Below are 24710 nucleotides of genomic sequence, written 5' to 3' on the forward strand. Positions count from 1 at the left end.
TATTAGCAGAGTATGCCGCGGTCTCAGTCAGGTAGTGACTCCAATTGGAGTCTTCCACAGTTACAGGGAGCTAAATGGTGGTGGCAGCAGCGCTGGACAGACTGGGAAAGGCCAGCACACTCACTGCAGCTGAGCAGCCCAAAAGGCATGAAAATGGCAATGCCGGTGCCCTTGGGCGTTGAAAGAAGCCGCAATCCCGGAGTATGCCCCAAATGATTGGGGATTGACTGCAAAGCCGCCCTCTAACCAAAGGGGAGTCCAGGGTGGTGACGATCATGCCGGACAGACTGGGGAGACCAGCGCACTCATCAGCAGCTAAATGCTTCTCATATGAAGTCTGAAGCGTGCACTGCAGAGTAAACCCCGAATAATTGGATACTGACTCCAAGCCGTGACCCAGGTCAGTTCAGGGCGGTAGCGTTGTGCCGAACAGACCGGGGGGGGGGGGAACCAGCGCACTCACCTGTGGCAAAATGTCCATAGGCACTATGTCTGAGAAGCATCGAGAAGCGGTCTTAGTGCAGCAGCTATGCCACCACACTAGCCTAAGTGATTTCTCCTTTTGAAAACGTCTTCTAGACTCCAGGTGGTGGGAGAACCCAAGATGAATAAGCTTTCTGTCCAACTGAGAAAAGAACAAAGTTTTTCACGTCTCTCTAGGGCAAGACTGAGTCGAAAAACTAGGCTCAGACAAGCAGAGGAGGCATGGCTAAACTTTGTTAAGTCTTTGGGGAGAAAGGCAAATGTCAACACATCCTTGGATTCTCCCATCACCACACTGGAGAATTGTACTTTCACACTTGCAAGATTGATGTCAGCCTTGCAGGGTAAACCAGATAGGAATCATAACCAGATGAACGAATTGTACTTTACTGTAAAGTTATACTGACAGAATTTCACATGTTTGAAAGTGACCATATTTTCTTAGAAAAAATAAAGGGTGACCTAAAAAAAGGGCAAATCTGAAAAAGATTCATATGGATAAAATTTTGTGTTTATAACTCTGTTTTACAAAAGAAACTTCAAGAGCAAAATGAACAAACAAACAAATGTAAAAATCAGCTTTCTGAAATAAAGAATTATCCTTTATAATATGAAGTGTATAGTCTTTATAGGTGTAAGTCAAGTATAAATAATACGTTATAAAGGAAACTTAGTGGATTTTATAATTATAATCCATCATCAAATCATCCTCCATTTTATTTGTTTCAGTCTCCTTTCTCTTCAACTGTCCCTTGTAATTTGTGTTAACTTCCTTTATTACCATTGTTTTTTTCTACCAACTTTGAACTGATTTATAAAAATATTGATATTGTTTTGTCAGATTCACCTCAGTGACCACTGTTAGTATTAATCTTTTCATCAGTCATCAAGTACAAGTCCCTTTGCACCCATAAGAGATCGAAGTCCAACCCATCTTGAATTCCGTTGACTCTGATCTGCCACCTATTTGCTTTGACCACTAATAGCTCTGATTTTGTAGAGAGCATTAGCATACAATAAGCCTATATTCATCTGAACTGCCTAGACTCCTGATTTCCTTTGCTTGACAAATAACATTTGTTCAATTTCAATTCCAACAAAGTGCCTTCAAATATTATTTCTAACTCCAAGTGTCTTTGCAGAAAGCCAGATCTAAGCACATTTTCTCTACAATGCCTTCTTTTCACAAAACCATTTTCTGAACTATCCGAGTTTACCATTACGTTTTTAATGAGACCTAACATTCTCCTCACTCTTTCACCAAATCATTAATTTATAATTGCTCATCTAAGAGAGCTCTTATACTTTCTAGATATAAAAATGTCACAGTTCATGTGACATGTTCATTACACGTTACTATTGTCAATTATGATTACTCAGAAATAAATAACAGTAATAAAATTGCTGACAATTTTATGAATTCTGGAGAATTCTGGGATTCCTCCTATAGGTAATTTGCTAACGTAAACATATTAAAACATAAATATATTAAAACATAAACATATTAAAACAGAATAACTTTTGATATTGTGAAGCCTAAGAAAAGCAAAATGACAATAATCCATAATTATGACAATCCATAAAGGTTCCATATTTCCTGTTATACAAATATCTGAAGTAAAAAGATTATGAGTAGAATGAAGTCAAAGATGGAATGCAAATTCTATTCTACTAAAAGAAAGAAAAATAAAATGGTACAAATGTTTAAAAAATGAGATGAAATCATGACTTCTCTGGGTAACATTTGAAAAGCCAGTTGCTGTTTGCAACTGTATAGTTGTTTCTTCAAATCAAAACCATATGATTTGGTTTTGTGGGGTACAAATTCTGCACCTAATCTACACAATATAGTGCTTGCAGTTAGTATCTACTAAAAGTAGAAACTTTTCCATTATATATCTACCAGCTGGACACCTGTGCTTTGGTACAAACTATGTGCTTGGACTTGATAAATTGACACTTGCAGCCTGAAACTTAATGTAGAATGTGTAACTCTGTAGCATCAGAGTGTGTTAATATAATGCAACTGGCAGTTGGAACAGAGTGTGAGGGGAAGTAGAATGTCCCAGCCCGCAGAATCCATCGGTATTCATCTGGCTAGCATCCTATCAGTGTGTGAGAGTGTTGAGGGGTGATTGGAAATTCAAACAGTAGTTGCTGTGTGAACAAGAAGGAGACAGGAAGGAGGCTGGGTTTGGCTTAGTTCAACTGTTCTGTAGTAAAGCTGCTTGCTGCTGTGAAAGTAAAATTGAACGTGAAACTCCTCTGCTTGTGTTTTGCATTTGGAACAGATTTTTTTTCAGATGGAGAGGGGGAGTACAACTCCTTAGCATCAGAGCATGTTAATAATAATATAGGAAATACTAATGCTCTGATGGTCATTTTGAAAAATCCTTTCTTAGTGAGCATCTAGAAACCAAGAGGAACATATGTGACAAATTTCAAATTTGTAGCCTTTACAGTTCTGGAGATTTCATAATTAATGTGTGAGTGGTTTTCGCTTTTATATATATAGATTATTGTACAACCTGTCTGCTTACCTGGATAATATAGTTCCATTCAATTTTAGAGTTTCATATAAAGTTCCTTCAGAGCACACTTTCACTTTTTCATATTTATTCTACGTGATATTCAGCACATCACTGAAGTTTGTATAAATGAGAGGGTAATTGTGAATGCTAGGCACAAAATCTCTATGTTGTAAAATATTATTTGGCAACATTTTCATGTACTTTTAACCATCTTACTATATAGTGACATAAGCAAGCAAGCAAATAAATAAATAAATAAATACATGTACCTGTAATTTTATCTCTTACAAGCTTGCAGGATTCTATTTCACCAATGCTCCCAAAAAGGCTCCTGAACTCTTCTTGGGTCATGTTCTGGGGTAAGTAGTTGACTATGAGGTTGGTTTTGCTGTCATCTGTAGCTGCCCCTGTCTGCATAGGGGAAGGGCAATTTCGGCTGTTGCTGGCAGGACCATTGGTTGTATTGGATGTAGGGCCATTTGACACCTGAGGCTCCATGGTGCTAATTATCTATGTAGAAAGAAAAGGTGGAAAATATCCCTTCAATCCTCAGAGATACAGTTGCTATTTTAAAAACATATTTATAAGTGAGCAAGTAGGTAGCATTCATAGCCAATTTAAGACAGTTTTTAAAAAAAATCAGCTTGGTCCTTCTGCTATTGTTATAAAGTAGGTCATGCTAGTCTTTGGCAAAAAGCACATAGTAAGATGTTGTAAGAAACAAACATAACTTCCTCTTCTCTTCCCCTGTTAGTTTTGTTAATTCAAAGCTAAATTTTCTTTTCATGATGCATTGTATGTACATTATATGATGCATGTACAAATTTAACTATGATCCTAGGTATAATAACTGTGATTAAAATTATGAATCTATTTAAGAGGAAGAGTCCCATAAAGAGATAAAAGCTGAAAAAGTAAACATATATTAACTTTTTAATTATTGTGACTCCTAGTATTGTGACAGGTTTATTTGGGCCATTCAAACTAAGAAAGCTATTACTGTGATATTATGAGCTTGAAGCAACAGCCTATCAAGGACACTTATTTACATCAACAAAGCAGCTATATTCTTGGTCACCCAAGATTTCTTTTGATTCTTTATTAAATAGAACTGAAACTGCAAATCACAGAATCAAAGTTTTCGAGTGGAAGGCAAGATTTCACCCATCAAATCCAACTCGTTTGGTGCAGAAAACCAAATCAAAGTATCCCAAAAATAGCTGTTTTGCTCTGTTTAAACACCACTAGTGTGGGATGACTTAGCATCTCTTTGGGTAATTGATTCCACATCTGAATTGATGTTACTGTTGGAACCATTTTCTTTCCAACTTTCAATGGTAAGATGACATCCTGTAACTTAGATCTATCATTTTGTGTTTTACACTCTGAAATGATATATATTTTCTATTCAACAGCTTTTCAGAATTTGAAGAATGTTGTCATCTCTCCACTCAGCCTTCTCAAAGCTAAAGATTCCCATGTTCTTCAATCTCTCTTCAATATCTTTGTTTCTACTGTAGTTCCCTGATCATCTTTGTTCATTTCTGTAATTATCAAATTTTATTTGTCTTCTAGTATATTAGTTATCCTATCCACTTTGTGTCACCAACAAATATGATAAGCATTCCTTCCATCTCTTATTTAAGTCATTTATAAAAATGTTGAAGACTGTAGCTAAACCTTATGACAATCTACTAAGTATCTCCTCCAGCCTAACGATAAAACCGTTGATCCCTTTTCAAGTAAGATTTTAAGTTCAACTATATCCATTTGAGTGTCATCCTCTGTAGTCTGAACATAATTAATTTGAAAAAGTCATGGGACTATTAAATGTTTTGCTGAAGTCAAGAAACAGTGCCTCTTACAGTACTCCCAAAATTTATCAGAGAAATTATCAGATTAAAAAAAAGTCATAAAATTAATGTGGCAAGACTTGTTGTAAGCTAGCATTTATAATTAAACTAATATTACACAATTAAACTTAAATTAACACAATTAAATAAAAACAATGTTGAATGTTTTTTTTACAATGTGATTTTTACAAGATTCAGAAACAATAAGTAACAAGACTTAATAAACTATTGTTCTTTTGAGACTGCATATCTTTTAAAACATAGTGTTCTTTATGCAACTCAAAAGGGTAAAGTTTCTTAAACATTGTAATTTATACCTATGACATAGAACATAGCATGTAAAGTTAAAGACTGATTAGGACTGTTCTAGATTTCTACAGCTGCCTTTATTCAAAGACAACCAGAACTTATTGCCTATTTCTTCCTCACCTGCTGTGGAAAAAAATCCTTATAGCAGTAGATGCATAACATGATATGCTATTGTTATTATTTATTTAAAACGTTTGTATAGCCAAATATTATATTTTTGTGCTACCTACTCAGGTATGTTGTTCTAGAGCAGCGGTTCTCAACCTGTGGGTCGGGACCCCGTTGGGGGTCGAATGACGATTTGCCAGGGGTCACCTAAGATCATCGGAAATATGGGAAGTATACTTGCGAGTCAAAGAATCGTGCTCCAATGGTTGACTCCACAAGCCAGCTGCAGGCTCTTCAAATCACTAGCCAAATTCGGCTTCAGGCGCGATGAATTAAAAAAGAGAGAAATCTTTGCTCTGATGTCTCCCTCTCAAGCCAGCTGCAATCACTCCCAATCACTAGCCTAATCTGGCTTCAGGCGCACTAAATTTAATAGGGGCCTCTGGTGGCTCAGCAGACTAAGTCTGTCTGTTATTAACACAGCTGCTTGCAATTACCGCAAGTTCAAGTCCCACCAGACCCAAGGTTGACTCAGCCTTCCATCCTTTATAAGGTAGGTAAAATGAGGACCCAGATTGTTGGGGGCAATAAAAGTTGACTTTGTATATAATATACAAATGGATGAAGACTATTGCTTAACACAGTGTAAGCCGCCCTGAGTCTTCGGAGAAGCGAGGGATATAAATTCAAAAATAAAATAAAATAAATAAATAATAGGGGAGGAGTCTCCGCTTTAATGCCTCCGTCCTCAAGGCAATCGCAAGCAGTTCAGATTGCTAGCCAATACGGCTTCAGGCGCAATATTCAAAATGAAAATAATTTTATGGTTGGGGTTGCCACATCGTGGGGAATTGTATTAAAGGGGTCGCAGCACTATAAAGGTTGAGAACCACTGTTCTAGAGGAAGGTATATAGCAGGATAGTGGGAGTGGGCACACTACTTATCCAAAGGAAGCTGCACAATTACCAAAAGTGGTTTTGTTCTATGCCTAAGCTAAAACCCAGAGTGGAAAATATCCAGAATGGCAAAGTAATAGCCAGAACCATTGGCATGCATCTGTCAGAAGGTGGTCATGCATTTCAAATTTAAAACTTTAGACATTTGCATACACGCAATCCTAAAAGCATTTCTATACTAATTCTTTGAAGAACCTCACATTTTTCAAACGACTAACTTGATTATTTATACAAAAACTGGATTATATGAATCTCAGCTGAATGACCATAATGACTGGAAAAGTATAACCGCAACTACACTATGGAGGACATCTGGACCCTACATGGGGTAAATACAAGAAATCACAGGCCACTTAACGACACTTCAAAGTTTCAACTGACATACCCAAAACTACGTATGACTCTATTTCAAAGTAATAGCAGGAGACTCCATGTGGATCCATGATGGGATTCTACCAATTCAGACTGGTTCGGGTGAACTGTTAGCTCTGACTTTCAGCCATAAGTGAACTGGTTCTCTTTTTCTTTGAAGTGGGTCTGCACACCCCTGCGTTATATTCATCTATATTTCTGCTTCTTCAGCCCAGTGATCGGGGCGGCAGAGTGGATTGCGGCTCCTCAGCTGTTTTCCTTGCTCTCAGTAATGTGGAAGTTTCTGCAAACTGCACATGTGGATTTCCAGTGGGACAGGAAATGACAAATAAGCCATTTCCGGCCTCCAAAGGGCCTCTAGGGGGGTGGAGAAGGCCATTTATGCCCTCCCCAGGCTCCTAGAAAGGCTCTGGAGCCTGGGGAGAGACAAAACCGGGCCAACTGGGGCCACCCTGCCATGAGTGGGGTGGGGGGGTGTCCCATGCACATGCGCAGGGCACATAGAATTATGGGTGTGGGCATACATGTGCATGTGAACACACACACCCCGCTCCTAGCACGCGATGGCAAAAAGGTTAGCCTTTTTCTAGATCTTTGTAGCAGAGGATTATGCTGAATCCCACTGTTTCTTTTCCCAAAATATCTGAGAGTTTTGGATTTTGTTTCAGTCATACCTAGACTAAGCAAAGCAGTTCACATTTTGTTTTGTCCAAGCCATAGGCAACCTGGATCAGGTGGATAAAAGTTATGGAACATAATATTACATTTGGAGCTCAAAGCACATTGTTTACTGACCACAAAACTGGTAAGGCAAGCTATTATATTATAAGTAGGGAGCAAACCCGTACTTATTTGCACTGATATTACCTACTTGGTTAATGAAATGTCTGCAAGCAATCAACCAATCTCAGAGAGCACCAAGGAACTCCACAGTTCAATCTTGAATTACATATGTTCTGTTCTATTGAAATGTACTGTAAAATAGCAGTCAGTAATGTAGCCTTGTAGTCCTTGGAAAAGATATACATATGGTGTGATTTGTCGTTACCTACAAAGATCAGAATCATATAGGCAATTATTTTTCTTGTGACACTCTAAGGAAGTGAAACTTGGACTTTAAAGAAGCAGGACAGAAAGAATATCAATACTTTTGAACTTTGATGTTGAAAGCAAAAGTTTAATTATCAATAATACTGCTGATGAGTTCTACATTTGATATACAGTAGTCAATGACAGAATAAGAGGAAGATGGCAATCTCAGTATGATTTGCCAAGCAAAGTTTTTGTTTTTCATCTAACTAAATGGAAACCATCACCAAATGTCTATATTTGAATTATTTTTGGAAAAGCTTAGCCTTTGTTATACAAAAAGAAAGAGAAAATAATACTGTTTTTTATTTGAATTGAAAAGATTATCCTTGTAGGTTGAAATCAGTGAAAGATCTATACATTTCTAGATTCTCAATACCACTTAACATACACATATTTAAAGGTACATGTTGTTAATGCTATTGCGGAAAGTAACAAACTTCAAAAAGTTAATTGGTCCATTTTCACCTAGATAAGAAGTGTGTATCTGTGTGATCTTGAGAAGTTTCAGGAAGTGCAGGAAGATGTTAGCTTACAAAAAATAAAACTGCTAAGGTAGCAAGTTGTAAGCTGTACCACAGCAGACTTGCAACAAAAGAAGGAGGATTTTAATATTAATCACAGTGTGCTATTTATTTATATAAATGCTCATCTCACAAAAAGCGATTCTGGGACGCACACAACAATCAACATATATATATTTTGATGCTACCTGCAAGATATCTTCTCTGCCAGATCTAATGGTATGAGCCGATGTAATTGAGGAGAGCTTGTCCATCAAGTAATATGGCCATATGCCACGAACGTCTTTAAAGTTCAAAAACAGCACCCTGAATTGGACCCAGAAGCAAACATGTAACCAATGCAAGCTTCCAGAGCAGGGATGTAACAAGGGTGTCATTCTAGAGGCACACGTAATTGACTATACTGCTGCATTTTGTACCAACTAAAACTTCTGAATACTCTTCAAGGGCAGCCTTATGTAGAGGGCATTATAGCCATCCAATCTGGATGTTATTAGGGCACAATTAATTGAGTGTGAACAGACCCTCCTGATTTAGGAACAACTGGTGAAAGCAAAAGCAGATACAAAGACCCTCTGGCCACAACTACCATTGCTCTTTGAGCAGAAGTCATGGGTTTTGAGGATCCTCAGGTTGAGCACTAGGTCTGTCTAGAGTAGTGCAACCCCAACCAGCACCAAAGATGGTATAGTCCTGGAACTGGTAGACCCCAAACTTGCCAGGGTTCAACTAAAGCCTTTTGTGCATCATGCAGATCATCACAGCCTTCAGGCACTGGGATAAGATGTTCACAGCATTGCTTAATTTGCCAGACTCAGAGATATATAATCCAGTTTCATCAACAAACTGATGACACCTCACTCCCATGGTGACATATGAACTCAGTGACCTTATGTAGATGTTAAAAAGGAGAAGGGCAAGCACTGACTCTTACAGCACTCCACACAATAGGACCAAGGGTGGGATCTCTCCTCCCCAAACACCACTGAATGGAATCAATCTTGGAGAAAGGAGGCCACCTACTCCCAATCCTCTGAGCTGATCTAGAAGATACCATGGCTGATGGTATCAAAAATCACAAAGACGTCAGGTAGAGCAGAGATGGATGCACAGTCCCCATCCTGCCTTTGCCAGATCTCATCCCAAAATGTGACCAATACTCTTTTTGTCCCCTATCTAGATCTAAATCCTGATGGGGAAAGAATCCAGACAATCTGCTTCATCTAAGGCTATTTGAAGCTGTTGTTCCATAAAGTGGAGGGGGAGGGATGAGATACTGGACAAAAAGGAGTCCGGTAATAGTTTCTTGAGGAGGTGGGTGAATAAGGCATCTTTAAGGGGTGAATGAACAATCCCCTTACTCAAATAAGATTTAACCACGATTAGAACCCACTTACATGATAGCCCTCTGAGCCTTTTTAACAAGCCAGGAGGGGCATGGGTCTAATGAGCAGGTGACTGAACTCACAGTCATAAGGACACTGCATACACAAAAGGCACACAGTTTGTAACCACAGTATACGTATTTAATAAAAGTAAATGTACTTACAGTAAAATGAGCGGAATGGAATATATAAATACTTGCAACCTCACAACTGAATTTAGATTGATTGGCATGATCTAAATTAATACACTGACTAGTTTGAGAAATTATACTGTTCATACCAATCATTACACATGTCAAATGCAGTGAAAATATGTTAAATAAAACCTTCTCATTTTCCTTTCGATTGTTACTAAAAATCTGTTGTGCTATCTTATCTCATTTCAACTTCAGAACGTTTAAGCACAGAACAAGAATCTAATCCAAGTGTGACTTTAGAAAAGTAATTAGACTGGATAGTTAATAGATCAGTTTTAATAAGGTAAATAAACTAAAATAAATGCCCACTGGTAGAATGGTACTGAGACCATAAAAATAGGTTTGGAAAGTTTGAGTTATGTCATTTTTTTCTTAAGTGCTCAGAAATGTTACACATTCAGAAAGCAGCTGAAATGTTTTGGAGAAATGTTTTTTCTATTTAGTTGCAGAATATGCGGTATCACAATAACCTCTTTAGGACTAAGGTTTTTAAAAATCCAAATAAAATAACTTTTTCCTCCTTGAAAATATATTAGGAACTATTTTATTCCAGAAACTTAATCTGAAAAAGTACATGGTTTAAATGCCAGCATTCTATGCTCCTCCTTACACATTTTGACTATAGAAAATCCTCTCTTAGTGACCACAATTGGGACTGACAAAGTGTCACTAGGTGAAAAATCATTTATTCAATTTCTACAGTCACCCATCTCAATCAATGACTCTGAACAGCAACAGCAATAGAATTAAATATATATATATACAATATACAATTAAAACAATAAAAACTTTTTAAAACAATAAAAAATAGAAGACTAAATAAAAATATAAATATGCATAGCAGCCAAGATACTTGACCAGGTAACAATAAAGCTAGGAAAAGAGCCTTAGCACAGTGGTTTTCTATCTTTTCTTCACCACGGACCCCCTTTAAATACCTTTTGTGGCCACAGACCACAGTCACAGACTACCAAGACTAAACTTACGATTTTAATCATAACATTTCTTCAAGACTTTGCAGAACTTTGTGACGACATGGCATCTCCCCACAGAAGTCCGTGGACCAGTTTGAGAATCACTACCTTAGCACACTCAACACCCTAGGTTCCGGGAACACAACCAGGTTTTTAGACAGAATTGGGACACTTTTGGATAGGGTTGTGGCTATTTTAATATCCAAGTATGGGATATTCCACCAAACAGGGGCTACTGCACAAAACACCCACTTTTCTAGTCCCTCTAGCTGACCTTCTTTGGCTGATGGGATCTGCAGGCCCAATCCGTAAGATTGAGATGGCTGGGTAGAGACACTTGGAAAAAGGTGGTCCATCAGGTAACTTGATCCCAAGCCATATAGGGTTTAAGTTTAAAAGGTGACAATCAGCATCTTGTATTGCACCTGGAAATATATCAATAACTAATGCAGGTTCCGCAATAGTGGTGTTACATGGGCTGTAGTATCCGGCACAACTTACCAGCAACCCAGCTGCATTCTGTACAGCTGAAGTTTCCAAATGCTTTTCAAAGGCATATAGCCCTTGTACAGCATGTTGCGGTAGTCTAAATTTTTATAATTTTACTTCAACTTTCCTGTTTGACAGACTTGTGAAGGTTGTAAATGAGGGCATTATCTATTAAGTTATTTTTCATAACAAGAACAGTGAAAGGCAAAGTGGAACACAGAGAAGTGTAATTAAATAATGGACAAAGGTATATGCACTTTTTTTTACCTCCATCTTTACCTTCATATCTAATTAGCATGAAGAATAAAATCTCTTACAAGATAAATTCAAGAATTAATGATCTAGTCAAGTTATAAAAATATAAAATTGTCCAGCTATAATATCTGCTATTGGAAACACTGGAGAAAGTGTTTATGTTTTACTGAACTGTAATATTTTCTTTGTATGCTGTTAGTTATTGATCTGTATTTTAGTAATTTATGAAAAGCTAGACCAATATTATGCTAGAGAATAAATGAACCAATAGCATTTTAAAAGCCGATTTCTGAAATGGGTCAGTACTCACAAAATTTTGTAGAAGCTATCAAAACTTTAAACACACATACTGTATTTTAAAGAATAGAATTAACAGACTACAATGTCAACTACAGTTTTTATTATACCACCTAAATGGCACAATTATATTTGCTATTATTTATTTAATCATGATCTCAAAATGAAAGGGGAAATGAAGTTTAAGAACAGTTTTGCCCACAGCTAAATCCGATCTCTCCCAAATATTACATTTTATATAATAAACTGCTTTGTAAAAGTGAACCTTTTCCATTCCCCACCTCAAATTCAAGACAAGAATTATTTATATATGAAAGCACTTTTTGGGTAAAAACAACCCAATATTAATATGAATTATTTTCATGTTCTGATTGTAGCCTAGGATTCAGTACATAATGTCAGGATTTTAAAAACTAGCACCACATAGATTTATATTACTGTGTACCATTAACAGTCAATCCAAATATTTAAAGTATAAAGTGGGAATAATGAAAGTGTATTTCTGCCTGTATCAATCATCATCATCATCATCATCATCATCATCATCATCATCATCAGTTTTGGAACACAATACCCCGGATATCACAATTGTGGAAAAGAAAAAAGTGTGGATAGTCGACATTGCTATACCTGCTGACAGCAGAATTGATGAGAAACAACTTGAAAAAGTCACCAGATATCAAGATTTGAGAATCGAATTGCAGACTCCGGCATAAACCAGTGCAGGTGGTTCCAGTGGTACTCGGCACACTGAGAGCTGTGCCTAAAGACCTAGGCAAGCACTTAAAAGCAATTGGCGCTGACAAGATCACCGTTGGTCAGCTGCAGAAGGCCACCTTACTGGGATCTGCTCGCATAATTCGCCGATACATCACGCAGTCCTAAATGCTTGGGAGGTGTTTGACTGGTGATCTGTGGTGCGAGGTCCAGCATGGTTGTCTCGTTTGCTGTGTATACTGTCATTTTGTGTTAATAATAATAATGATAATGATAATGATAATGATAATGATAATAATAATAATAATAATAATAATAATAATAATAATAATAATAATAATAATAATTAGTTACCTAATTCTAAAAAGTACTTCTTAAAGTCATTTTTTGAGTAGGCAGCCAAATCAATCAATGAATCAGCAATAAAATTAAAACAGAACATTAGAGATTATTCTGGTGACAGCATTTTACTCAAGTTAAAGCTTTCACACACTTCTTTAAAGAAAAGGTCCACATTCAAATGAATTGTAATATTTTTAATGCGCTATGAAAAAGACACGTAAAATGGAAAAAATTCCTTTCTCCAGGAAGGCATTTTATTCCTACACATAGCAATCATTTTAATACACAAGGACAATGGTGGAACCAGGAGCATACTAATATGTAAATTATGTTTCTCAGAATAAATACAGTATATCCTCAACTAATAAAGGTTCAACATACAATCCAAATTCAAATTTTCCGCTGAGTAGAACAGCCATTACCTGCATTAAACTCAACATCTGGCATGAGTTAATGTACCCTCAAAGAAAAGTAACAAAATGCAACATAACCTATTCTAAATGCAAACTAGAGTTGACAGGAAGATCACTCATAGGCCCTACTGCTATTTTACCATTTCAAAAGAAACTATGGGAATGAGAAAATCTGTTCAGAAAAAGATAACATCTGAACAAAGGTTAAGATGCTTTGCATATATATAGTACCAAGTTTAACCTCAAACATCTTTACACAGCATTGAGAAACTCTGCTTATAATCAATACAGATGATAACGAATATGTCTGATTAATGGTCTGATTTGATATAAAGCAGTCTCATTTTTAAGCAGGTATGCTTATAAAATGGCATACCTGACAAAACATGTGTTTGTGTATGCAGGCACAAGCACAGATATACAAATATCAGGAATGTGCAAATTTTTTGAGAGCTGGAATCATCTCTTTTGGAACAAATGGGAGCAAATACAATGATCACTTTGTAGCCACATCTTTTTAAAGCTCACATCCCTGCTTTGAAAACTACTACTGGGTGTCTCCATCTGCATATCCTTGCCCCAACTGGTTTACCTTGCTTCGTATCAAATCAAAATGAATGTGGAAGCACTTAATACTTAGACTAACGGGAAGAATATCTGAACATGGAAAAGGAATGGGTCCTTTTTGCAGTAATTCCTGTAGGCTCTGAAGCACATTTTTGAAAGATTTGCATAGCCCTAATACATGCATACCGTGTTTTCCCGAAAATATGACATGTCTTAAAAATAAGGCCAAGACTGATTTTTGGGGTGGGCCTAAATATGTGCCTGCCCCCAAAAACAAACCCTAGTGAAGGGGTGGGTATGGCCAGCACAAGAAGCAGCCCTTCCCTTCCCTGGTCATCTCAGGTCTTTTCAGCCCCTTAATCGCATCAGCTGAGTTGCTCTGGCTGCCATTCACAAAACAGCTGATTTGCAGATTCCACTTAGGCTGCTGCCTCCAGCAAGCGTGGCTGCTTTTGCAGCCAATTGTGGCTGCAAAAGAAGCCGGAGGCCAAGCAATGCACCCTATGTGCCTCACGCTGGCCTTCTGAAGGGTATTGTAGCAACAGCTATCCACAATTTTTTTACCCTTATTTCGTCCTGACCCACGTGGCCAAGTGGCCACATGCTTGGGATGAAATAAGGGTAAAAAAATTGTGGATAGCTACTGCTAGTTCCCTTCAGAAGGCCAGCGCGAGGCACGTTGCAGAAGTGCACGTTGCACATTGCAGAGGCCTGTTGCAGAAGTGGCTGCGCCTGAGGAGTGCTTTTGGGAGAGAAAGCAAAGGGGAAGTGATAAGCTTCACCTCACCCCTTGCCCTCAACCCCGCTTTGGCTCTCCAAGGGTCTCTCCCAGAAACAAGCTCTGGCAGAGCTCAAGCAGAGAAGTGGGCCGCAAGCTTTCTGGAGCAAAGTTGAGGTTGAGAAGAGCCAGGGTGCCATCCCAGCGCTCTTCTTTCCTTAGAAATGGAGTCTTGGGAGGGGGAAACGGCATCCACATGCAGTGTGGGTATGTCAGTATGTGTACAAAAAGCACAAAGCAAGGAAGCCAGCAGCCGCAGATTAAGGAGCTTTGCGAAACATCATACCTACACGCAAAGTTTGGTGAGGGCGGGGGAAGAGATACTTCACTCTCTTGGCAGTGTTTTGCTTGAAAATATTTGAGAATCAGACCAGAGAGGAGGAAGACTCTGCCGACACTGCTGTCTGTAGAGGAGGAGACTCTACAGACAATCAGAATGAAGTTCATTGAAGGCACTCCCTCTCCGGACGGCCCACAACATGCTCACCCCTGGGGATGAATTAGATGCTTCGCTGGAGAAACTGCCCCATGCCAGCCCAGGTTTCCTAAATCCCTCGCTTCCAAGATCATCCCCCACCCCACAAAGAAAGCCCAACCCAACGCAAACGCCACCTCTTCCTCCTGGTGAAGCTTCTTTTTGAAAGGACAATTTGCCGGGGGGGGGGGGGAGAGATTTCCTGCACATCGGCAGTGACGTCTCCTCACAGGGCTTCGATGTCCCAGGTGCAAAGCGACTTCCTGTAAAAGAAGGCATGGAAATCCATACACCTTGGCCACATCTCTGCCCCGGCTGCCTGCAAAGCGGAGAAGGGCATCTGACTGGAGACGCCCTGTGGTGTTCTAGGCCAACTGGCCGGAAAATTTGGCAGCAAGCAGCTGGCCCAACCGGCCTCTTCTCTACTTCCAGCAGCTTTCAGCCAGGGTTTGGAAGCCGCAGAGGTGCACTTTGGAGGAGAAAAAAAAAAGGAGAGAAAGATTTCTGCTGCTTCTGCTTTTGGCTGCATGCAAGGAAATTAGCAGAAGTCTTTCTTTCTCTCCCCCAAACTGGGCCTCTGGCTGGAAGCCGCAAAGAGGCCAGTTGGGCCAGCTGCTTGCTGCTGAGTCTTTTGGCCGGTTGGGGTCCCACCAGCCGGGCGCTGTTCCCTACTTTGCAGGAAGCTGAGACAGAGAGGTGGTGAAGGGCAAAGGGAGTCAATGTCCCGCATGGGGAGTTGCGCATGGGCAGCCACTTAGCCAGGACAGCGTCTGCTCTGGGAATGTACTTCCCGCTCTATGGTGATATTCACCGGAGGCAGCCTGAGGAGCAGCACAAGCATGGTGCTTGGCTGGAGTCCCTCACCTTCCCTTTTCTTGCGAGCTCCTCAAAGACCTGGTGCTCACCAGCTTTGCCCACATCGACGTGGTGAGGTCTGGGAGGCGCATGAGTAGGGGGGACAGGCGCTTGTGCAGCTTAGAGCCTTCAGACTGCTTGTGTTCCACCCGCTGGGAGAGGGGAGGGGTTTGATGGCAGCACACAGAGGGAGACTCTCTGCTGGACGCCCGGTGGGTTCTCTAGAGGGAAGCCTTGGTTGGCTGGCCAGAGTGGGGATTGTCTGCTGGGTGAGCACCACATGGCAAGAGGTGATGGGTGGCTACTCACCTGCAAGTGGGCTCCCAAAGAGCCAGGCGCAGTGATGGGAGGCATGGATAGAGGTGGACAGCTGATGAGCAGCTGTGTTGCAGTGCCACAGCAGTGCAACACAGCAGCAGCCATGAGGTGGACATGCTCACCGCCTCCTACACCTCCAAAATAGTAAGAACCCCCCCAAAAATAAGGCCAAGCCCTTATTTTGGGTGGGGTGGGTGGGTTTCAAAAATATAAGACAGGGTCTTATTTTGGGGAAAACATGGTATTTATGTATGTTATACTCCTCTCAACCCATTTTTATCTGAAAAGGGCAATATAGAGCAATTTTACCTCCACTGAACCCGTTTCAAGTATATTTTGTTATGCTCATGCTTTCTTTGGCTTAAGCATCCTAGGGCCTTGAGAAAATAGTCACAGAATTAATCAAAACTGGAAAATTTGCCCAGTCCTTAAGATTTTAACAGAAATAGTCATTTGTATGATATGTTTACTATTTTAAAAGGAATAACCTTGCAACTATTACTAAAGTCTGAAAAATGTAAACTTGAACTTGACAGAACCATTAATCATGTGGAAATTGGAATACAAATTTTAAATGTTCTGATTATCTGTACCTGTGCTGTATATTTTTCTATGACCCTCAATAGATAAAAAAACATGGAATTTTTTTCCCACCAAGATGCCATTCAAAAGGAAAATATTAAGAAATCGTTAACGAGCCAGCTTTATATGTTAAATTTACTCTAAAGTAGACTCAATGCTCCTGCATGCATTCTATCGTTGGGCTTCATAACTCTCTTTATACCGTAGTATTTGCATGTAAGAGTTACAATTTTTATATTTGTAAAAGAAAAAGAAGGGCAATTGTATTACGCAATTTTGAAATGGTCATTGAATTTGTTAGCAGTTTTAGGCTTTGTCATAAACCACATGGGACATAATTAGGAACACCTATGAGCAATAAAGTTCATTTTCACAGATATCATTGTTTTATTAGTTATTATAATGTCTGGTTCACAAAATACTTCCGTACTTAAACTGAACATTATTATGTTTTTAAAACATCTATAGACTACATTATATTCTACTTTAATGTTTGCATGTTTTGTTAACCGCTTCTGTCTCATGAAATATTCTCTAAAATCAATTTCCTCAATTAAGAAGTAAATAACCTTAACTAAACCACTGCTTTTAAATTCATAATTTCAACTGTTCAACCGACAGCTTAGAAACAATGCCCTATGCTTATAAAATTACTTACGCAATATGCCATGAAAGATGTTAAGGACATGTTTCATTTAAATCATCCTAAAGAACATTTTCAAAAGCAAAAATGGTATTCAAATGTGACAGCAAATGTGGTATATATCACAGCAGCAGATATATTTTGTATAAGGCAATTAAATTTCAAACATTTCAAGATTTAAGTACACAAATGGGTGTATTACCAACACAAATATAGAAAACATTACTTCTCAAGATGGGAGCTGTAGATGCCCTCAGTTTGGGAGCTGAGATAAATAGGACCCCAGAAGAAGAGCTTCTTGGAGGCTGGGCCAGCCTTCTTGAATAATCTCCCCGAGATCCACATGGCTATACACACACACCCCTACCTTTTTAATTTATTATTTTATTTAAAATGTTTTATTGATAAACTCTCACTTGCAGCCGATAAGTCAATCTTATCAACCTTACCCTATCCCAGTTTTTTTTTTTTGGGGGGGGGGGGAAAGCAGGCCTTGAGTGCCTTTCAGAAGTTAGTGAGATGGGTGGTGTATAAATACAATAAAATAATAAACAAACAAATAAGTAAAGGGTAGGGGCCTGCCAAATTTCAGAGGGAAGAGGGTTCTATGGGACATGGAAAAGTCACACATTCTAGATCTGATAAGATTGCAGCATTAAGGGAGGGATCCAGGACCACTAGATCTGGTGCTATCTGATCTGGTAGAGCAGGCAGATGTCTTTAGGGAGAAGTTATCCCATAGATAACCTGACCTGTTGCAGCTCATGCAACAGGGATATAATGTCAGTAATCCTAGGGACACACATCACTGTGCAAAGATGTTTCTCCTGGGAGGGTCCGAGATGGGTTTGCTCCTCTGTTCCTGCAGAGACTGAGCTGCCAACCCTGTAAGCTATAATGGCAGCAGGGCTGCTCCTGCAACCTTCACAACTACGGCTGCTGGCTTGCGCCAAGCTGACACTTTAACATCTGATTTGCCTGCAGATATAAAATCATTGATAGTGCAGGCTATTTCTCAGGGCATTGCTGCAGGATTGCAGCAAATCCCTCCCCCAGCAGCCCTGATCACTGAGCCTTCCACTAGTTTCCAACAGGGTCCTCAGACATCAGGGGACCGGTCCTATTGGCAGGGTACCCAATCCCCCAATCCTTGCTCAGATAGTGAGAACTCACTACCAGAGGAGGGCCAAAGAGAGGCAGATTTATCTGAGAACGAGGGTTTAACCAGCCTTTTCCCACCTGCCATCTTTAAGTTGATTTTACACAAGGCATGGGTGACATCGGGAATGGGAGTAGATCCCACCCCAAGACCCGTGGGGCCAAACGGTCCCAGCAATCATCTTTTTTCTGAACCAGCCATGGCGCAAGAGGGCATACCTGCACCACAATTTTTTATAGATGTGGTTCAACAACAGTGGTCACAGCCAGGCTCCTTTCCAACTCCAAGCGGGCATGATTGGTGCCTTTATAATTTGGCATCCAAGCTGGCTGAACCGCTCCAGTTACCCAAGGTAGATGGCTTGGGTAAGCCACTAGTGGGTTCTCTAGTGTCTTCCTCCTTGATGTCAGGAGACATAGCTGAAGGGTGAAAAGCTGAAGATAAAAAGGTGGAATTGACCTTGCGCAAGGCACATCAATCTGCAGCCTGGGTGATCAAGGCTGCATTAGCGGCCTCATTTTTTAATTGAACCTCATTGATCTGGTTGCGCCAGATGCAGCAGAGGGCTCCATCGAGCGAGACCAGGCTCCACCAGGACCTCAATAAGCTAATAGCAGCTGCACAATTCTCAGCGGATGCCACTGTAAAATACACCTCCAGAACCCTTGCCTCTTCCATAACATCGAGGAGGATGCTTTGGCTGTGTAATTGGCAGGCGGATGCCAAATCCAAATGGAGGCTAGCCTCTGTCCCCTATACACGGGTGTTGTGATCAAGACCCAAGTAGTGATTACTAAACACAATTCAGTCCTCAACAAACTTATTTTATTAAAACAAATATCGTCCAATACAAAATTCTTATAACCAGTCCATCAGTCTTATCAGCAACCTGCCAAAGGCTTTTCTTGGCAAAAACCCCAGAAAGTTCAAGAGCATGGAAATCAACGTTGCTTTCATACAAAGAACTCAACGGCTCGTTACTGCTCGTAACTACTCTTTTAAGCCTTATGAGTGGCCAATCATCTTCAGGCCTTACTCCCGAGTTGTCCTTTTTTCTTCAGCTGCTCTTGCCTTCTGGCAGCTCTTCGCACGTGTGCACTAGGAACAGGCTCCTCCTGTTCCTCTGCCTCTCTGCTGTCTGCCTCTGGAGGCTTCGGAGTCTGCTCCCAGATGGCCCTGGCCCCATCTCTGCCTCCGATGCAGAGCCCTCGTCTGGGCCTTCCTTTGACTCCAGGACTGGCTCATTGTCCTCCCCAGCCTCCTCACTGTCCAACTCTGCTGCCAGGTCCGCAGGCTGCTGACGGACCACAACAATGGGGCACTCTATTTGGTGAAGCCCTGGAGCCGGTCCTTATTGAAAATAAGGACAAACAGAAGGTTCTTCCATCATTGCTCAAACGGGCAGATCGGTGTATCATGCCTTACTACCGCAGACCATTCACCCAAATTGGACTCTTTACAACACCAATGATTCTTCCCTCAGTGGTCGGAGCGACAGCCAGGACAGGGCGGGGTTCTGTAACCAGCCCTGACAACATATCCAGGCCAAACAGCTCTTTCGAGGAGCAGGAGGTTGCTCCTTTTGTAGACCACAATGACTACCCAACCAATCCTCCAATAGGTGGCCAATTGCATGTTTTGCGCCCCAATGGGAGATAACAACAGACCTTTGCGTACTCAATATGGTGAGGCTCGGCCTCAGCCTGGACTTTCTCTCCACACCTCTGAACCATTTTATTCATTGCCTGTCCGAAAAAACAATGAAAAAAAGGGCCTCATGGAGACCAGCATCCAACATCTCTTGGATATTCAGGCCATCGAAGACAGGAATTTTACTCCATTCTGTTCGTTGCTCCAAAGGCTTCAGGTGATGATGGTGGTGGTGAGCAATTCTGAATCTAAAAAAATTGAATCTATATCTGGTCTACAAAAGGTTCAAAATGAACTCCCTCCAATCCATCCTGTGTGGGGGGGGGGGTCCGGAAGGTGACTTCCTGGCATCTATCAATCTAACTGACGCTTACTTCTATGTTACAATGCTCCCAGCACATTACCAGTTTCTAGGTTTTTGCTACAAGGGGGACCACTACCAATACAGGGCATTGCCCTTTGGCCTGGCATCAGCACCCCAAGCCTTCATCAAGGTCCTGGCGGAGCTGGCAGCATACCTCCGGTTGATAACAATATGCCTGCAATGTTATTTAGATGACATTTAGAGGCATCCTCTCTCAAGAAGGCGACTTACAAACAACGATCAAGATCTTACAAGATCATGGCTACCTCAGTCAATTTCCAAAAAAGTCATCTGGTCCCCGCCACACAACTCTTACATCTAGGAATGGCCAAAGCTCACATAAACTGCCAGAGGGGCACCCATGTCCTCCTGACGGAAGCAGACCAGCTGGAGATTTGGGTGGATACACATTTGCTCTCCTTCAGAGCAGAGCACATCGTGGGAGTAGCGAATGTACAGCCAGACTGCTTCAGCAGGTCCACAATAGACCATACCAAATGGAAATTACATGCCGACCTCTTCCAGGAACTGACCAAGAGGTTCAGTCAGCCAGTTGTGGACCTATTCGCCTCCCCAATGAATGCTCAATTACCACAATTATTTCACCATGTTTGCAACACCAAGAGCAGAGGGGACCAACGCCTTCCACAGCCCATGGTCCAGGGGACTGCTATATGCCTTCCCGCCTCTCCTCTTATCCCAGGGGTCATATGGAAGTTATTGATGGAGAGGGCAGAGGTCTTGCTTGTTGCCCCCCACTGGCCCAGGCACCCATGGTTCACGGACCTGGTAGGCCTTTCGATTTCTCGGCTCTGTGGAGGATTCCTCAGGAGAGAATCTCCCTCAGCCAGGGGGTCTTGAGCCATCTGGAGCCACAGGGGCTCCACTTGACCGTCTGGCATTTGAGAGGAGCCTCCTGAGGAAGGACAATTACTCCTCCAGGGTAATACTGACAATTCAGGTGACACAAAGGCCATCTACGAACAGAATTTACAATTCTACGTGGACAGCCTTTACTAGCAGGTGCATTGAAAGGAACATCATGCCCACCTCAGCATCGGACTTTCTCTAGGATGGACTAGACAAGGGCCTGTCCTACAACACCATCCATCGGCAAGTAGCAGCCCTGTCTATAGTGTAGGTGCGTGGGGAACAGACATCTCTGACTCATCATCCAGTCATTTGGAGATTTCTCAAGGGAGCGGCAAACCTTAAGCTACCAGTAATTCATAGGTACCCCACTTGGGACTTGTCTAAGGTCCTGCAGGCCTTGACATCTACACCTTTTGAGCCTTTATGGACTGCAAGTTTACACTTTCTGACCTTTAGGATTGCATTCCTGGTGGCTATCACTTCAGCCAGGTGCATATCGAAGCTGGCAGCTCTTTCAGTCAAAAACAATTTATGCATCTTCCATCAGAACAGGGTAGTCCTCTGGATGGATCCCTCCTTCATCCCCAAGGTGAACTCCTGGTTCCATAGGGCCCAGGAGGTCATTTTGCCAGACTTCTGCCCAGGGCCAACTCATTCCCTGGAGAAGAAACGGCATACTTTGGATGTAAGGAGGGCCCTCCAGATTTACATCAGGACATCCCCTACTAGGAAGATGGAGGCACTTTTCGTGTTTTTCCACCCCTCCTCGAGAAATGCCAAGATGACTCCTTCGACTATAGACCATTAGCTATGGGCTTGTATAGCACGGCCTACCAGGTCCAGGCCTTACCGGCTCCCAGAGGGATGATTGCCCATTCTACACAAAGTGCTGCCACAATGGCGGCATGGGCAACACAGCATCCATTGAAGACATCTGCAGGGCGGCTACATGGGCCTCCCCCTCGCCCTTTATTCATCATTACAAGTTAGATATTGTTGCTTCAGTAGAGGTGTCTTTTGGACGGAGGGTTTTGCAATGAGTGCATGTGGATATGGGGACTTCCAAACAAGCAGTGCCGCAACCCTTAAATTGGTCTGCTTTGGTACGTCCCATCCTTGGACTTTCCCGGGAGCTCTCAGGAGAAGGGACATTGGTCCTACCTGACATGCCCTTTCTCTGAGTAGCTCTGGTGGAGTCCAAGTCCCGCCCTGGCAACCTCTTGGTCTGAAGTCCAGGAGCTATTACTTACCATTGTTGAGATTTGATTCACAGCTACATCCTCACTGAAACTGGGCCAGAGAGGAGGAAGATGGGGGCGTGGCCACAAAATTGACAGCTTGGTCTCTGCAGGAACAGATGAGTCAACCCATCCTTGGACTTCCCGGAGCTACTCAGAGAAAGGGCATGTCAGGTAGGACCAATGCCTCTTTTCAAAGGCAGCCAGATACAAAGTGCATTGCAGTAATGCAAAAAGGAAGTTTAGGAAAGCTACAAGACTTGGCTGCATACCTTATACTCGTGTGGCCACTTTAATACTTTTTAGTTTAAATTTTAATATTAATTTTAACACAGAGACTTTAGTACTTTGAATCATGTTTGAATATGCCATGTTTGTGAGCTTCCCAGAGTTTTGATTATTTGGCAATAAGTAAATGCTGGACATAATGACATTGCACTTTAAATGCAGTTTCTTGACTTAAAAACAGTGGTGACCTAAATTATGACATCTGGTTTTATCAAATTCACCTGGACTGCAGCTTTTCTAAAATTAACATTCTTCAATCCTGATTTGAGAAGATACAGTAAGATTAGTATCAAATCTTTTTGCAAACTATGAGCAAACAAGATCTGTGTATCCCCATGCTTTTGAAATAATGTTTTAGTTAGATTTAAAAAATGAAAGCTGCTTATCTTTTCACATCTCAGTTTCAACATATGTATGTTTTTTGAGAAGATTTCAAGAGATGACACAATATACAGACAAAAGCTACTATTTTTAGACAAGAAGCTAAACACAATTATGTCCTTGCAACAGGTAAAGCCTTACAAAACAAAACCTTCTTTTCCAACCTTATTTCATATATAGTGTGAAAGATCCCCAAGAGATTGGGGATCTTCAAGCCTGATGTATTAATAATAATATAAATCTGCCACTTTATAATAACCTCCAAAACCTCCTCCCCCAATACAAATTATTATTGTGATGTTCTTTGTAACTGCATAGGACTTTCCTATGGCTACAGATTTTTTAAAGTACAAATAGGCATACGGTTCATAACTCAAAAAAAAAATCCTATTAACTCTTCAAAATAATGGTAAATTAAGCAAAATGCGAGGAAAAAGCCTCAAAGTAAGGGAAAAACAATGAATGGCTCTGTGTCCTCTACCCTCTTTTGTCCCTTTTCTCCGCTTATGTTCTTTAAAACTACAATGAGGTCCAGATCAGGGAAAGGGTATTCTCTAAAGGCTTAACTTATGAGAATATGCTTAAGCGGTAGGCAAACATAAAACATTACAAAATATTGCAATACTTAATTTGTGTATGTATGGCCATATTAATATAATGCAAATGTTGTTTTATAATAACAATAGTATCGTCACCCCGAAAGCAATCACAGGCTATACATGGTGAATAATATAGCATTTGCCTGCAAGCAAGAACTTGCAGACCACAAAATATACAAACGTAATAGAAAATGAAAAAGCCAAATCGCTCTGGGAGTTTAGAATTCAAATACCTGCCACATAATATCCCAGACTTAACAACTGTCAATAGGAAAAAAAAAATCTGGATAGTGGATATGACAGTACTAGAGACTAGAAAAGAGAACGAGAAAAACACAAAATATAAAGACCTGCAAATAGAATGACTTTGGCAAAAGAAATCAAAGATAGTAATAGGTGTCTTGGGTGCAGTTTCAAAACATCTGAAGCACCACTTGAATACCATTGGCACTGACAAATCACCATCAGTCAATTGCAAAAGTCCGCCTTATTTGGAGCAGGTTACATACTATGATGATACCTTTAACACTATCAAGCAACATCTGCCTATGCTAGGATTCAATAGATGGATGAAAGTGCCAAATCCAGTTTATACATTTGACTGATTGTCACCAACCATAATAATAATAATTTTAAGGATTATAA

At 40.7% G+C, this 24710-nt stretch overlaps 1 protein-coding gene across 1 annotated transcript in view; it reads right to left on the bottom strand.

Annotated features, from left to right (window-relative positions):
* The window catches only part of ELAVL4 (ELAV like RNA binding protein 4), a 108631-nt gene that overhangs the window by 71555 nt on the left and 12366 nt on the right, over positions 1-24710 (bottom strand). Inside the window, exon 2 of the mRNA XM_058176186.1 lies at positions 3284-3524. Within this exon, the coding sequence (XP_058032169.1) occupies positions 3284-3524 (241 nt within the window). The remainder of the gene's footprint in view (positions 1-3283; positions 3525-24710) is intronic.

This window comes from Ahaetulla prasina, chromosome 3 (assembly GCF_028640845.1).
Source record: "Ahaetulla prasina isolate Xishuangbanna chromosome 3, ASM2864084v1, whole genome shotgun sequence".
NCBI classification, from domain to species: Eukaryota; Metazoa; Chordata; class Lepidosauria; order Squamata; family Colubridae; genus Ahaetulla; species Ahaetulla prasina.